We start from the raw sequence: 12792 nt of genomic DNA, 5'->3' as shown, positions 1-12792 counted from the left end.
CCTTCATAATTTTATATGTTTATACAAGATCCGCCCCCCTCATTCTTCTGAATTCCAATGACTATAATCCCAGTCTACTCAGCCTCTCCTCATAAGCCAATCCCCTCAACTCCGGAATCAACCTAGTGAACCTCCTCTGCACCCCCTCCAGTGCCAGTACATCCTTTCTTAATTAAGGAAACTAAATCTGCACACAGTACTCCAGGTCTGTCCTATCACCCTCACCTTGACCTTTTTCCACCTATCACTTTTCCGACGCCCCTCCCCCAAGTCCCTCCTCCCTATCTTTTATCTTAGCCTGCTGGACAAACTTTCCTCATTCCTGAAGAAGGGCTAATGCCCGAAACGTCGATTCTCCTGTTCCCTAGATGCTGCCTGACCTGCTGCGCTTGACCTTGAAATATGCCAGTCTGCAATACTCATTCGAGGTAAACTCGTTGCTATGGAAGGAGAAAGTGAGGACTGCAGACGCTGGAGATCAGAGCTGAAAATGTGCTGCTGGAAAAGTGCAGCAGGTCAGGTAGCATCCAAGGAACAGGAGAATCAACGTTTCGGGCATAAGCCCTTCTTTCGTTGCTATGGAAGACCAACAAGTTTCAGGAAGACCAAACAGCAAATTTCACCAAGTTAATGGTTCTCAGGCACAGTCGATATTTGTCTCGGTGTGTGTCCTATTGAACAGACAGTAGGGACAGAATCCTGCATCACAGTGTTGCTCAGAATGAACCTCGATAAAAACTATTGCATTTCTCCCAGATTTCCTTTTTGTAAAGACGCATTCCAGTCACTACCCTCTCCACAGCCACTTTGAGGGCAGCATGCAGTGGCAGAGACGGATGGGGTGTACGTGAAAGATCTCACAGGCAGTACCTTTCTCATGACCAGCCAAGCGTTGTCTTGGTGCTTGTTGGAAAATTCTGCCAACTGACTTTGACAGTCTACTCGAGGAACAATCTGACAGGATCCACCCTCTCCTTTCCCTATCGGGTCTCAAGGGCACTATATTTTAACTACTCCCTGATGGACTGGTGGTCAAAGATGTATTTCTTAGCAAATTTCTCCACAAAAGACAGGTGATGGATTGATCCAGATACTTGGAGCGCGGTCAGACACATCCTTTGCAACAGCAGGGATAGGTAGAACCTCAAAGCATAGTGACACTTGGTGTTTGTGTACCGAGAGGCTATGCACATACAGACAAAGATGAACATCAGGATGAGGGCGGCATTGGGTATATTCTTCCTCCTCTTATCGAGAGTTTTATGCATGGTATCTTGTGGACACGGTCCATCTTAGATCTCCCAATGAAATGGAAGATGGCTCAGCTGGCAATGGTGCAGGTTCTGGGAATGGGTCATTGCAAATTTTGATGGAATTAGACAGGAGCTTGCAGGGGTTGATCGGAGAAGTTTGTTTGCAGGCAAAGGGACCTTTAAGATAGCTAGAGTTCAAGGTCTGTTTGTTCCTGTGAGGGTGAACGGCAAGGTTGGCAGGAATAGAGAACCCTGGATGACAAGAGATATTGAGGCTTTGACCAGAAAAAAGGTGACATGGCTCAGGTATAGGCAGCTGGGATCAAAGGAATCCCTGGAGCTATATAGGGATTACAGGAGTTCACTGAAGAAGGAAATCAGGAGGGCGAAAAGGGTGCATGAGATAGCCTTGGCTGAGAAGATGAGGATGAATCCAAAGAGGTTCTTTCAGTATATTAAAGGAAAACGAATAACTAGAGAGAAAATAGGATTCCTCAAGGACCAAAGTGGACATGTATGTGTAGAACTGCAGGAGATGGGTGAGGTGCTCAATGAATATTTCTCCTCTGTGTTTATTGTGAAGATATGAAGACTTGGAGAAGTTGGTAGTGATATCTTGGGGACCATCCATATCACAGTAGAGGAGGTGTTGGATGTATTAGAATGTATGAAGGTGGATAGATCTCCTGGCACTGACCAGATATATCCAAGAACACCGCTAGAGGCTAGAGAAGAAATTACAGGGGCCCTGGCTGAAACCTTTGCATCATTGTTAGCTACGGGTGAAATCCTGGAGGACTGGAGGGTAGCGAATGTTGTGCCCTTATTCAAGAAGGGCTGCAAAAAAAACCTTTGGACCTATGGGCCAGTAAGCCTAACATCTGTGGTAGGTAAGTTACTTGAGAAGATTCTGAGAGATAAGGTATATATGCATTTAGAAAGACAGGGTTTGATTAGGCATAGTCAGCATAGCTTTGTGCGTGGGAGATCATGCCTATCAAATTTGTTACAGTTCTTTGAGGAAGTGACCAGGAATGTTGACGAGGGCAATCTGGTAGACATCGTCCATATGGATTTCAGTAAGGCCTTTGATAAGGTTCCACATGGAAGGCTGCTCTGGAAAGTTACATTGCATGGATTCCAGGGGGAGTTGGCAAATTGGATGCACAATTGGCTTGATGGTAGGAAACAGAGGGTAATAGTGGAAGAATACTTGTTGTACTGGAGGCCTGTGACTAGTGGAGTGCCTCAGGGGTCAGTGCTGGTCCCATTGCTGTTTGGTATCTATATCAATGATTTGAATGAGCATGTCCAAGACATGATTAGTAAGTTTGCAGATGACACTAAAATAGGAGGTATCGTGGACAGTCAGGAAGGTTCTCAGAAATTGCAGCAGGACCTTGGTCAGAGGAGGTGGACCAAGAAATGGCAAATGGAGTTTAATATAGATAAGTGTGAGGTCTTGTAGTTTGGAAAGTCAAATCAAGGTAGGAGTTTCGTGGTGAATGGTCGAGCCTTAAGGAGTGGAGTGGAACAGAGGGACCTTGGAGTTCAGGCTCACAGGTGGAGTCACAGGTAGACAGAGCTGTGAATCAAGCTTTTGGCACACTGACCTTCATCATTCAGGGCATGCAGTATAGAAGTTGGGAAGTTATGTTGCAGTTATACAGGACGTTGGTGAGGCTGCACTTGGAGTAATGTGTTTAGTTTTGGTCACGTTGTTATAAGAAGGACGTTATTAAACTGGAAAGAATGCAGAAGAAATTTACAAGGATGTAACCAGGATTCAACAGTCTGAGGTATAGGGTGAGTTCGGATAAGCTAGGACCTATTTCTTTAGAGCATGGGAGACTGAAGGGGGATATTATGGAAATGTATAAGATCATGAGAGGCATGGATAGGGTGAATGCACTCAGTCTTTTTCCCAAGGCTGGGGAATCAAGGACTAGAGGGCATCAGTTTGTTCAGGGTGAATCACCAATTCCAGAGGCAGCACTGCTAATTGGTCGAAAGATGCACCGCCTGGATTTGAGTGCATAATCTATGTTAGTTTGTCCGATATACCACTTCAACTGTTCCAGTTTTCTCTGCTTGGATCTAGGACATTATTAAACCATTAGCTTTAGTACAACACTCAGTAGTGTACTTACAAAGGTTTGCATTTCCATTACCTAGATTAGATTAGATTACAGATTAGATTACATTACATTACAGCGTGGAAACAGGCCCTTCGGCCTAACAAGTCCACACCGACCCGCCGAAGCGCAACCCCCCCCCCCCTACATTTACCCCTTACCTAACACTACGGGCAATTTAGCATAGCCAATTCACCTGACCTGCACATCTTTGGACTGTGGGAGAAAACCGGAGCACCCGGAGGAAACCCACGCAGACACGGGGAGAACGTGCAAACTCCACACAGTCAGTTGCCTGAGGTGGGAATTGAACCCGGGTCTCAGGCGCTGTGAGGCAGCAGTGCTAATCACTGTACCACCGTGCCGCCCATACCTCTTCAAATATTTGTAGAATAGATTTTGTTTGTGATGCGTAAGCTGTACTGTGTTAACAAGCATGTTATAATGCATCATGACAACTGCACAGCTAGATTTCAGCCCCCAATAAAGAGAAATTATTTGAAATTTCTTCCGTAGGAAAATGATAATGGCTTACATAGTATGTTTATTTTCTGACAGCATGATAATTTCTTTTGCAGACATGGGGAGAAGGAAATTGAGACGACTATGGATCCCAACCATAAAAATAGGTGCAACATCAGATTTCTGGAAATGTTTTCTACAAGCAAATACACTGTGACCGTGACTGCAAAGAATGCACTGGGATCCAACTCTTCATCCATCTCATTCAATGAAAATACTATAGGTGATTTTTGACAACTGAAAATGCTAAGTGAGGCTTTAATGTGAATGTTAAGGCAATTTTACAATGGTGCTAGTTTGTTACGGATCACATGAAATAACATCCATGTGCGAGCTGTGTTTATAACAATAAAACTGACTCATTTCTGATTGTAGTATCAACCACCCATGAAAATGTAGTTTGAATCTGTCATCAGGATCATGATACCATGTAAAGAAGAGGAGCTGACACACATCAGCTGTTCTTCACAATTTAAACTAAACAAAAGGGGAGGCAATGGCTGATTAGTAATTAATCCAGAGACCCAGGTAATGTTTGGGGGAGCTGGGCATGAATCTCGCCACGGCAGATGGTTGAGTTTGAATTTAATTGGGAAAAAAAAGTCTAGAATTAATCATCTAAGGATGACTGTGAATCCATTGCCAATTGTCAGAAAAGCCCATCTGGTTCACTAATGTCCTTTAGGGGAGGAAACTCCTGTGCTTACTTGGTTTGGCCTATTTGTGACTCCAGACCTACAGCAATGTGGTTGACTCTTAGGGGCGGTTAGGGAAGGGCAACAAATGCTGGCCTAGAAGCCATGCCCTCATCCCATAAATGAGTTTAAAAAAACAGCACAAGAGTACCATTAGGGAGGAATGCTGCTATTATAGGAGCTGATGAATGAATGAATTGAATTTATTGCCACGTGTACCCAGGCATAGTGAAAAGCTTTGTCTTGTGAGCAATACAGGCGGATCACATAGCTCTTTATATTGTTGTGAGTTCTTAATTTAACCTCGATACGCCAAGAAACAGGTAAGTAAATGTGAATTAAAAGACTTAAGAGAGCACTTACTGCAAATGCTGGCGCTTGCACCCCACTGTCCATAACTCAGTGCGAGAGAGGACACTCCCTCCACTCTTTGGCTTCTGTGCATTATTTCGTAATCCCTACCCCCTATATCTGAAAGGATATGAATGCGCTTATGTTGCTGTACCTAGAAAAGCATAAGCATATGGGAAAATTTAAGAGAGTATCTGAAAAGGTGCAATATTAGTGGCACATTTCTATTAGAATTTGGTGACTTGGCCTCTTAGAATGGTTTTTAACTTTGTAGATCTCTGTATTTCACTCAGTTAAGCAGACTGTATGTTTAATTGGTACATTGTGCATAAGCAGAATTAAGAGATGTTCATTGATTAAGATTGACCTTAGTCAATCCTTGATGAATTAAAGACATTGCTGCTGTCTTTTGCAGCTACTCCTACTGGGAGGTCTGCTGGATTTGTATGCCACACTGTCAACATTGTGCATTATCTTCACATATCCACTGAAGCTTGTTTGCAGCTTCTCTGTGACACGCATTTTGATTTTATTGTCACACATAATCAAGTACAAAACTACAGGAGTACAGTGAAAAGTGTATAATGTCATCAAATAAGGCACCATCTTAGGTACAAGTACCTAGGTATAGAATCTTAAGAACAAGGCAGATAGAAAGAACATATTTAAAAGTTAAACATTGCCTCTGGACAAAATTTCTGCAGCTTTTCAGCTTTGATCAATAATTAAAATGTTGACTTTTTTTGTCCTGGACGTTGTTTTTTTTAAGATTTCATTTTTATATTAAATTTCAAGTACCTCTCCAATAGGCAAGAAAGAGATAAATGCAGGGTTGAATTGTATGTATGTATGTAAATTACAGTATATCAAAAACAAAACTGGAGAACTGGACAGAAATGTGGCTAAAGCCAGAAGAAGACTGGATACTTAACATGCCAGGTTATAAAGCTTTTAGTCGAAATCAGGTGAGTAAAAAGGGAGGAGATACAGCAGTCTTGGTCAAACATTCCATAAACAGTGCTGAAGACTTGTGCTGCTGAACATACCGCTCCTCTAGCCAAGCTGTTCCATTACAAGTACAACACTGACATCTAACCGACAATGTGGAAAATTGTCCAGGTATGTCCTGAACACAAAAGCAGACCAAATCCCACCCGGCCAATTACCATTCCATCAGTCTACTCTCAATCATCAGTAAAGTGATGGAAGGTGTCATCAAGTACTATCAAGCAGAGCCTGCTCAGCAATAACCTACTCACTGGTGCCCAGTCTGGGTTCCACCAAAGCCACTCAGCTCCTGACCTCATTCCAGTCTTGGTCCAAGCATGGACAAAAGAAATAAATTCCAAAGATGAGGAAAGAGTGACAGCCCTTGACATTGAGGCCACATTTGACCAAGTGTGGCATTAGGAGCCCTGGCAAAACTGGAATCAATGGGTATCGGGGGCAAATGTCCTGTGCGGTGTAACCTGTACGCATTATTCTGTCCAAGTTTTTTTTTTCACCCTATGATCTGTATGTCCCTGCTTACTGTGATCTGCCTGTACTGCTCACAAACAAAACGTTTCACTATACTTAGATACACGTGACAATAAATCAAATCAAATCAAAGTTGCATTGCAGAAATTTACCAAAGATCCTTAGACAGCACCTTCCTAACCCATGACCACTTCTGTCTCGGAGGACAAGGGCAACAGATATATGGAGATACCACCAGCTTCAGGTTCCCCTCCAAAACATTCATCATGACTTGGAAATATATTGGGCAAAAGTGAGGATTGCAGATGGTGGAAATCAGAGTCTAGATTGGAGTGGTGCTGGAAAAGCACAGCAGGTCAGGCAGCATCCAAGGAGCTGCCTGACCTGCTATGCTTTTCCAGCACCACTCTAATCTAGACTTGGAAATATATTGTCCAAGGCTGGACTCGAACCGAGGTCCCTGGTGCCGTGAGTTATTGTGCCGCCCCAGCTTTATGTCAGTTTGTCCCTCTTTTAACTTAATGTTTTTTTCTTTTCCCCAAAAATAAACTTTAGATAAATCTCACATCTTTGCTGTCAATATCATATTACAGCAACATGTTGATCAACATAATTGAATGCTAATTGGGCATCTGTCTTTGAGCATTCACACTTCATGTTTAGTATGCCAGGTTCCTTACAGATTGACTGAATATTTGGACTAACGAGGTGGAATTATTTGTTCAGATGCATTGATCTATGTGAATTTGAACTGAGAAATTGACCTGGTGAGGGGCGTCAGTTTAAGAGTTTGGGGTAGGCCTCCCGGCAATCACTCAATGTTACCCCTGTCTGCCTGAGTACAGGAGCAGTCTCCGTCACCCTGCAGAAAGGTTCCTTCACTCTACAACCTGAACTCATTGAAGAGAGTGCACCTCCATCCTGAAGCATCCTGTCTCTTACTTGCATCTCATTACAATCTGCTACCTGCTAAAAGTTGGAAACCTTCAGATTGGGCCTCGATTTTCAAGAACTCAAAATGACAAACTTGACTCTGGGCCAATTAAGGTGTTTGTGTGTGGGTGTGGGGAAGAGTGGTTGGGGTGGAGGTCAGAAAGTGACTCTTTACTTCGTATGGACACTGAAATATTCCAGAGCTCCGTGTCTATTGAGGGACAATCCAGCCCATAGATTTTCCTCTGTTGATCTTTTAAACTCAGTAGGAATATTATGAACCAATAATTTCTATCCAGTTTATTGTGTAATCTTTTCCCTCGAAGGTCATGTTTTCACTTGTTCCCTTGCCATGCTATTAGAAATGTACTTTTTTGTCTGGCAGTTGGAGCAAAAAGTGTCTCTAACATATCAAGAACACTTAATTTATAATTCCCACAAGCCTGACTCCCAATTAAAAAATCTGCTGTACTCTTATTAATAACACATTTTAAATGACAAAAATTCCATACTTCCATCCCATAAGAAAACATCGCCACTCATTCATGAAGATGCTGCAAAAGTTGACTTTATTTTCCCAGTGAGACATTGTGGGATTAGAATATTGCAGTATGTTTTCAATAAGAGATCTCACCAAAGTAAACTACATTGGAAATATCAATCAGGCCATGAGGCCTTTGTTAGTTACCATAATTCGTCCAATTCCACTGCCTTTTTGGATGGTTCAGAAACATTTCTCTATGAAAAGTATCATCTTGCAATTTTATGTTGTTTGATCTACACCCTCATGAATATGTAGCAAAAAATACTTCAAAAAAGCAATTCAAGCTGCTTTTCCATCTGTTGGAATCCATGCTATGCTCATCCCAGGAAGGACCACTTTGTTTTAAATTTGTCTGACCAGACTTCATAGGCATTTAACAGATTATATTTCTTATGGATTTCATCCAGCAATTCAATTTAGAAGGTCTAAACCTTGTTATCTGAGTGATTTGTATTCAGCTGGCAAAATACTTTATTTCCGATTAAGTTCTTGTAGTAAGTGTCAATACATTCATATCTTTGTTTTGCTTTCTGATTGTAACCCATGCTCACCTATCCACCTCATTTTTCCCATTATTGATCAGACTTCAAGAACATCGAATGACAACCATATCCCAACAAATTTTACTTGGATTTTGGCATTTACTGCAGTGTCTGTGAATATTGTCCAGGTTTTACTCATTGTGGACATTATGTTTGACTTGATGTCATGAGATTTTGTAGAGTCCAAGATTAATGCTGAAGACTCCCCAAGCAACTCCCTCCTAACTGTAGACTTCTGTGTTGCCATCTCTGGTGGCGTATCCTATTGATGGTGGGATGATGATGGTCATGTTGAGGATATAGTCATTCCCATAGAATATGTATGTTAACGACAATATCAGGCTGTTTCTTGAATATGGCTGATGATGTGTTGCTGGAAAAGCGCAGCAGGTCAGGCAGCATCTTCAGGAATTCCTGAAGAAGGACTCATGCCCAAAGCATCGATTCTCCTGCTCCTTGGATGCTGCCTGACCTGCTGCGCTTTTCCAGCAACACACTTTCAGCTCTGATCTCCAGCATCTGCAGTCCTCACTTTCTCCTGTTTCTTGAATATGTCTCATTTGTGGCATGAACCCCAGAATTTAGCAAAGAGGACTTCTAATGGGCAAAGAGCTGTGAGTGCTGTTGTCATTTTTATTGTCTTTGTCAATAGCACATGGTCTGTCCAGTTTCATTCTTTTATCAGATTTTTTTTAGTGGCTAGATTCAATTAAGTGGATTATTTGGCCATTTCAGAGGGCAGTAAAGAGTCAACCACATTTGCTGTGGTCTGAATTACTAATCTTATAACGTAACCACTGTGCTACCATTCCCTTAGATTTTCACAAACCTTTTTTAATCCAATAAATTAAGTCTCAAAATCTTTAAAGATGCGCTGTCAATTACTTGAAAGAGATCATGATCTGACTGTGTCTACTTTTGAAAGAAGGCATTAATAGCCCCAAGAGCTCAACAGCATTAGCAAAGTTCATGGTGCTTTTACAAGTCTACAGCATTCAAGATATTGAAATTCTAAATACAATACTGACAATGTTTCATGTTACCGCTGTGGATCCTAATGGACGATCCTACACACCGCGTACTATATCTCATCCATAACCCTTGTCTTAACTTCAATTTTTGACATCATGCACTTCCAAACATCACTTGGCACAAGGGTCCTGTACATACATTTAATAAAAATAATATAATGAAATATGACATCCTCAGAATATTTCTTAAACTTTGAACAATATTTCAGCAATAGACTAACGGATTGAAGAAACATTTAAAGTCTGCTGTTAATTCAAAAAGAGTACTAGACAAATATGAAGATTTTGTATCACATGGAAATAGTTAGAATATATGGCATGTTATCTGTACATTCAACCTAATCAGTCTCATGACCATATTTATACTCCACTCAAAGTTAAAGTAGTATTAGCTGAATATCACTGGCATCTTACCAGTACCGGATATAGGCATCCCAATAATTGGTAGTCTTCTCCATAATTAATGCATGGCATCGTTCAGTCAGATGTACTTGTATATTAATTAGGGTTATGTAAGTGGGTAGAGAAGAATTTCAGAGAAACCCCCAACTTTGAGTTGAAACTTCTGTCATTGATAAGATCCTCACCTAGAAGTCAGCTCAATTGATAGGCTTAGATACATGAACGAATATAATATCCTTTATTCAATGAGATCTGACTCAAATCCAAGTTAGACTGTTGAAGTAATAGTGTCTTCACTCTCCCCAGTATGAAGGGCAGACCTGAATGGAACTTAGACAAACTAAGGCAAGGGAAGGAACATAGTGTAATATTGCAGTGACGTTGCATGGCCCCCAATCATAAACTTAGCTGACACTAACTATTCCTTTCTTCCAATAATATATCTTAGCTCTAACTTCACTCTATCCTTCTTTGTAAGCCTTCCTATAATGTCTGAGTAATCCAACAAAGCTGGTCTTGGACCTAACTATCATTGCCTCATATTTGAATTAAAAGGAATATCAATCTCAGATTTGAAATTCAAACCTAATGAACATCAATCACCACTTGTGGAAGACTTGCTACCATCCTCTGTGTATAATACTACTTTCTAATTTTACTTCTAAAAAATTTGACTCTTAATTTTTGGTCTATGCTCACTAGCTTGTCCTAGACTCCCAAACAAGCAGAAATAGTTCTCTCTGTCTCTCTCTTTCTCTGTACCTTAACTGCTTGCCTTAACATCTTGAACTTCAATCAAATTTGAATAAAGTTCTAGGGTTGACAAGGTCAGAAGTCACACAACACCAGCTTATAGTCTAACGGTTTATTTGAAATTACAAGCTTTCGGGTGCTGCTCCTTCATCAGGTCACTTCACCTGACAAAGGAGCAGTGCTCCAAAAGCTTGTGATTTCAAATAAACTTGGGGACTGTAACCTGGTGCCGTGTACCTTCTGACCTAGATGCAGAGCTTAGAAATAAAGGGTGATTATACTGCTGGGATTATACTACATGCCTCTCAAGTTTGTGAGGGAGAGAAAGGATTAACTATGTAGGCAAATCACAGAAAGCTGTGAGAGAAACAGGGTTATAGTTGTTGGGGACTTCAACTTCGCTAATATTAACTAGGATCACCTTCATGTGAAAGGATTAGATGGGGTGAAATGTTTAGGAGTGGCAGATGGAGTTTAATTTAGATAAATGTGAGATGTTGCATTTTGGTAAGGTAAATCAGGGTAGGACTTTAAGGTCCTGGGGAGTGATGCTGGACAAAGAGACCTTGAAGTGCAGGTTCATAGTTCTCTGAATTTAGAATCGCAGGTAGACAGGTTAGCGAAGAAGGAATTTGGTAAGCTTGCCTTTATTGGTCAGTGCATTAAGTACGTTATGTTATGGGATGTCATGTTATGGCTGTACAGGGCATTGGTTAGGCCACTTCTGGAATACTGCATTCACTTCTGGTCTCCCTGCTATAGGAAAGATGTTGTTAAACTTGAAAGGGATCAGAAAAGATTTACAAGCATGTTGCTGGGGTTGGAAGGCTTGAGCCTTAGAGAGAGGCTGAATTGGCTGGAACATCGGGAGGTGAGGGGTGACCTTATCGAGGTTTATAAAATCATGAGGGGCATGGATAGGGTGAATAGCCAAGGTCTTTTTCCAGGATAGGAGAGTCCAGAACTAGAGGGTATAAGTTTAAGGTGAGAGGGGAAAGATTTAAAAGGAACCTAAGGGCAGCTTTTCACACAGAGGGTGGTGTGTGTATGAAATGAGCTGCCAGAAGATGCGGTGGAGGCTGGTACCATTACAACATTTAAAAGGCATCTGGATGGGTACATGAATAGGAAGAGTTTGGAGGGAAATAGGCCAAATGCTAAATGGGAATAGATTAATTTAGGATACTGGTTGGCATGGACAAGTTGGACAAAGGGTCTGTTCTGAGGAAATGCCACTCAACCTGAAACATTAACTCTGATTTCTCTCCACAGGTGCTGGCAGACTTGCTGAGCTTTTCCAGCAATTTCTATTTTTTTGTCGAAGAGGTTGTTTCTGTGCTGTACAACTCTATGACTCCATGATTCTAAAGTGTATTTAGTCAAGCTGTTTGAGCCAATGCATTGATCGTCTTATAGAGATGGGGCAATACTAGACCTAATCCTAGGGAATGAAGCTGTTGAAGTTTCAGAGGGCAAACATTTTGTGGATAGTGACCATAGCTGTAAGTTTCAAAGTCATTTCAGAAATGGATGAGGGTAGTGTGGAAGTTAAGTTTCTAAACTGGAGGAAGGCTGATTTTTAGTGTCATTAGACAGTATCTGGCAAACATAAACTGAGAACAGCTACTTGCAGATAAGACTACATTTGGAAAATGGAGTCTTTTAAAAAGTAATAATGTGAGAATCCAGAACCAATTTGTTCTTCGAAAAGTGAAGAACAAGTCCAACAAATCCAGAGAATCTTATATGTCAAGAGATACTGAGAGTTTGATAAAGAGAACAAGGGAAGCATATGTCAGATATAGGGCATTAAAAACAGGAAAGCCCTTCAAAAACATTGGGAGTGTAGGAGGTTACTTAAAAATGAAATTAAGAGAGCAAATAGGGGGCACAAAGTATCTTTGTCTGCTAAGATCATGAGAAATAGAACATAGAACAGTACAGCACAGAACAGGCCCTTCAGCCCACGATGTTGTGCCAACCATTGATCCTCATGTATGCACCCTCAAATTTCTGTGACCATATGCATGTCCAGCAGTCTCTTTAAATGTCCCCAATGACCTTGCTTCCACAATTGCTGCTGGCAACGCATTCCATGTTCTCACAACTCTCTGTGTAAAGAACCCGCCTCTGACATCCCCTCTATACTTTC

At 41.3% G+C, this 12792-nt stretch overlaps 1 protein-coding gene across 5 annotated transcripts in view; it reads left to right on the top strand.

The window, feature by feature from the left end:
- The window catches only part of LOC122543507 (ciliary neurotrophic factor receptor subunit alpha-like), a 381254-nt gene that overhangs the window by 290909 nt on the left and 77553 nt on the right, over positions 1-12792 (top strand). For all 5 annotated transcript variants that reach the window (XM_043682503.1, XM_043682295.1, XM_043682483.1 and 2 more), the window contains one exon: positions 3967-4133. In XM_043682503.1, the coding sequence (XP_043538438.1) occupies positions 3967-4133 (167 nt within the window). The remainder of the gene's footprint in view (positions 1-3966; positions 4134-12792) is intronic.

This window comes from Chiloscyllium plagiosum, chromosome 1 (genome assembly GCF_004010195.1).
Source record: "Chiloscyllium plagiosum isolate BGI_BamShark_2017 chromosome 1, ASM401019v2, whole genome shotgun sequence".
NCBI classification, from domain to species: domain Eukaryota; kingdom Metazoa; phylum Chordata; class Chondrichthyes; order Orectolobiformes; family Hemiscylliidae; genus Chiloscyllium; species Chiloscyllium plagiosum.
This window is presented reverse-complemented; position numbering and strand designations above follow the sequence as displayed.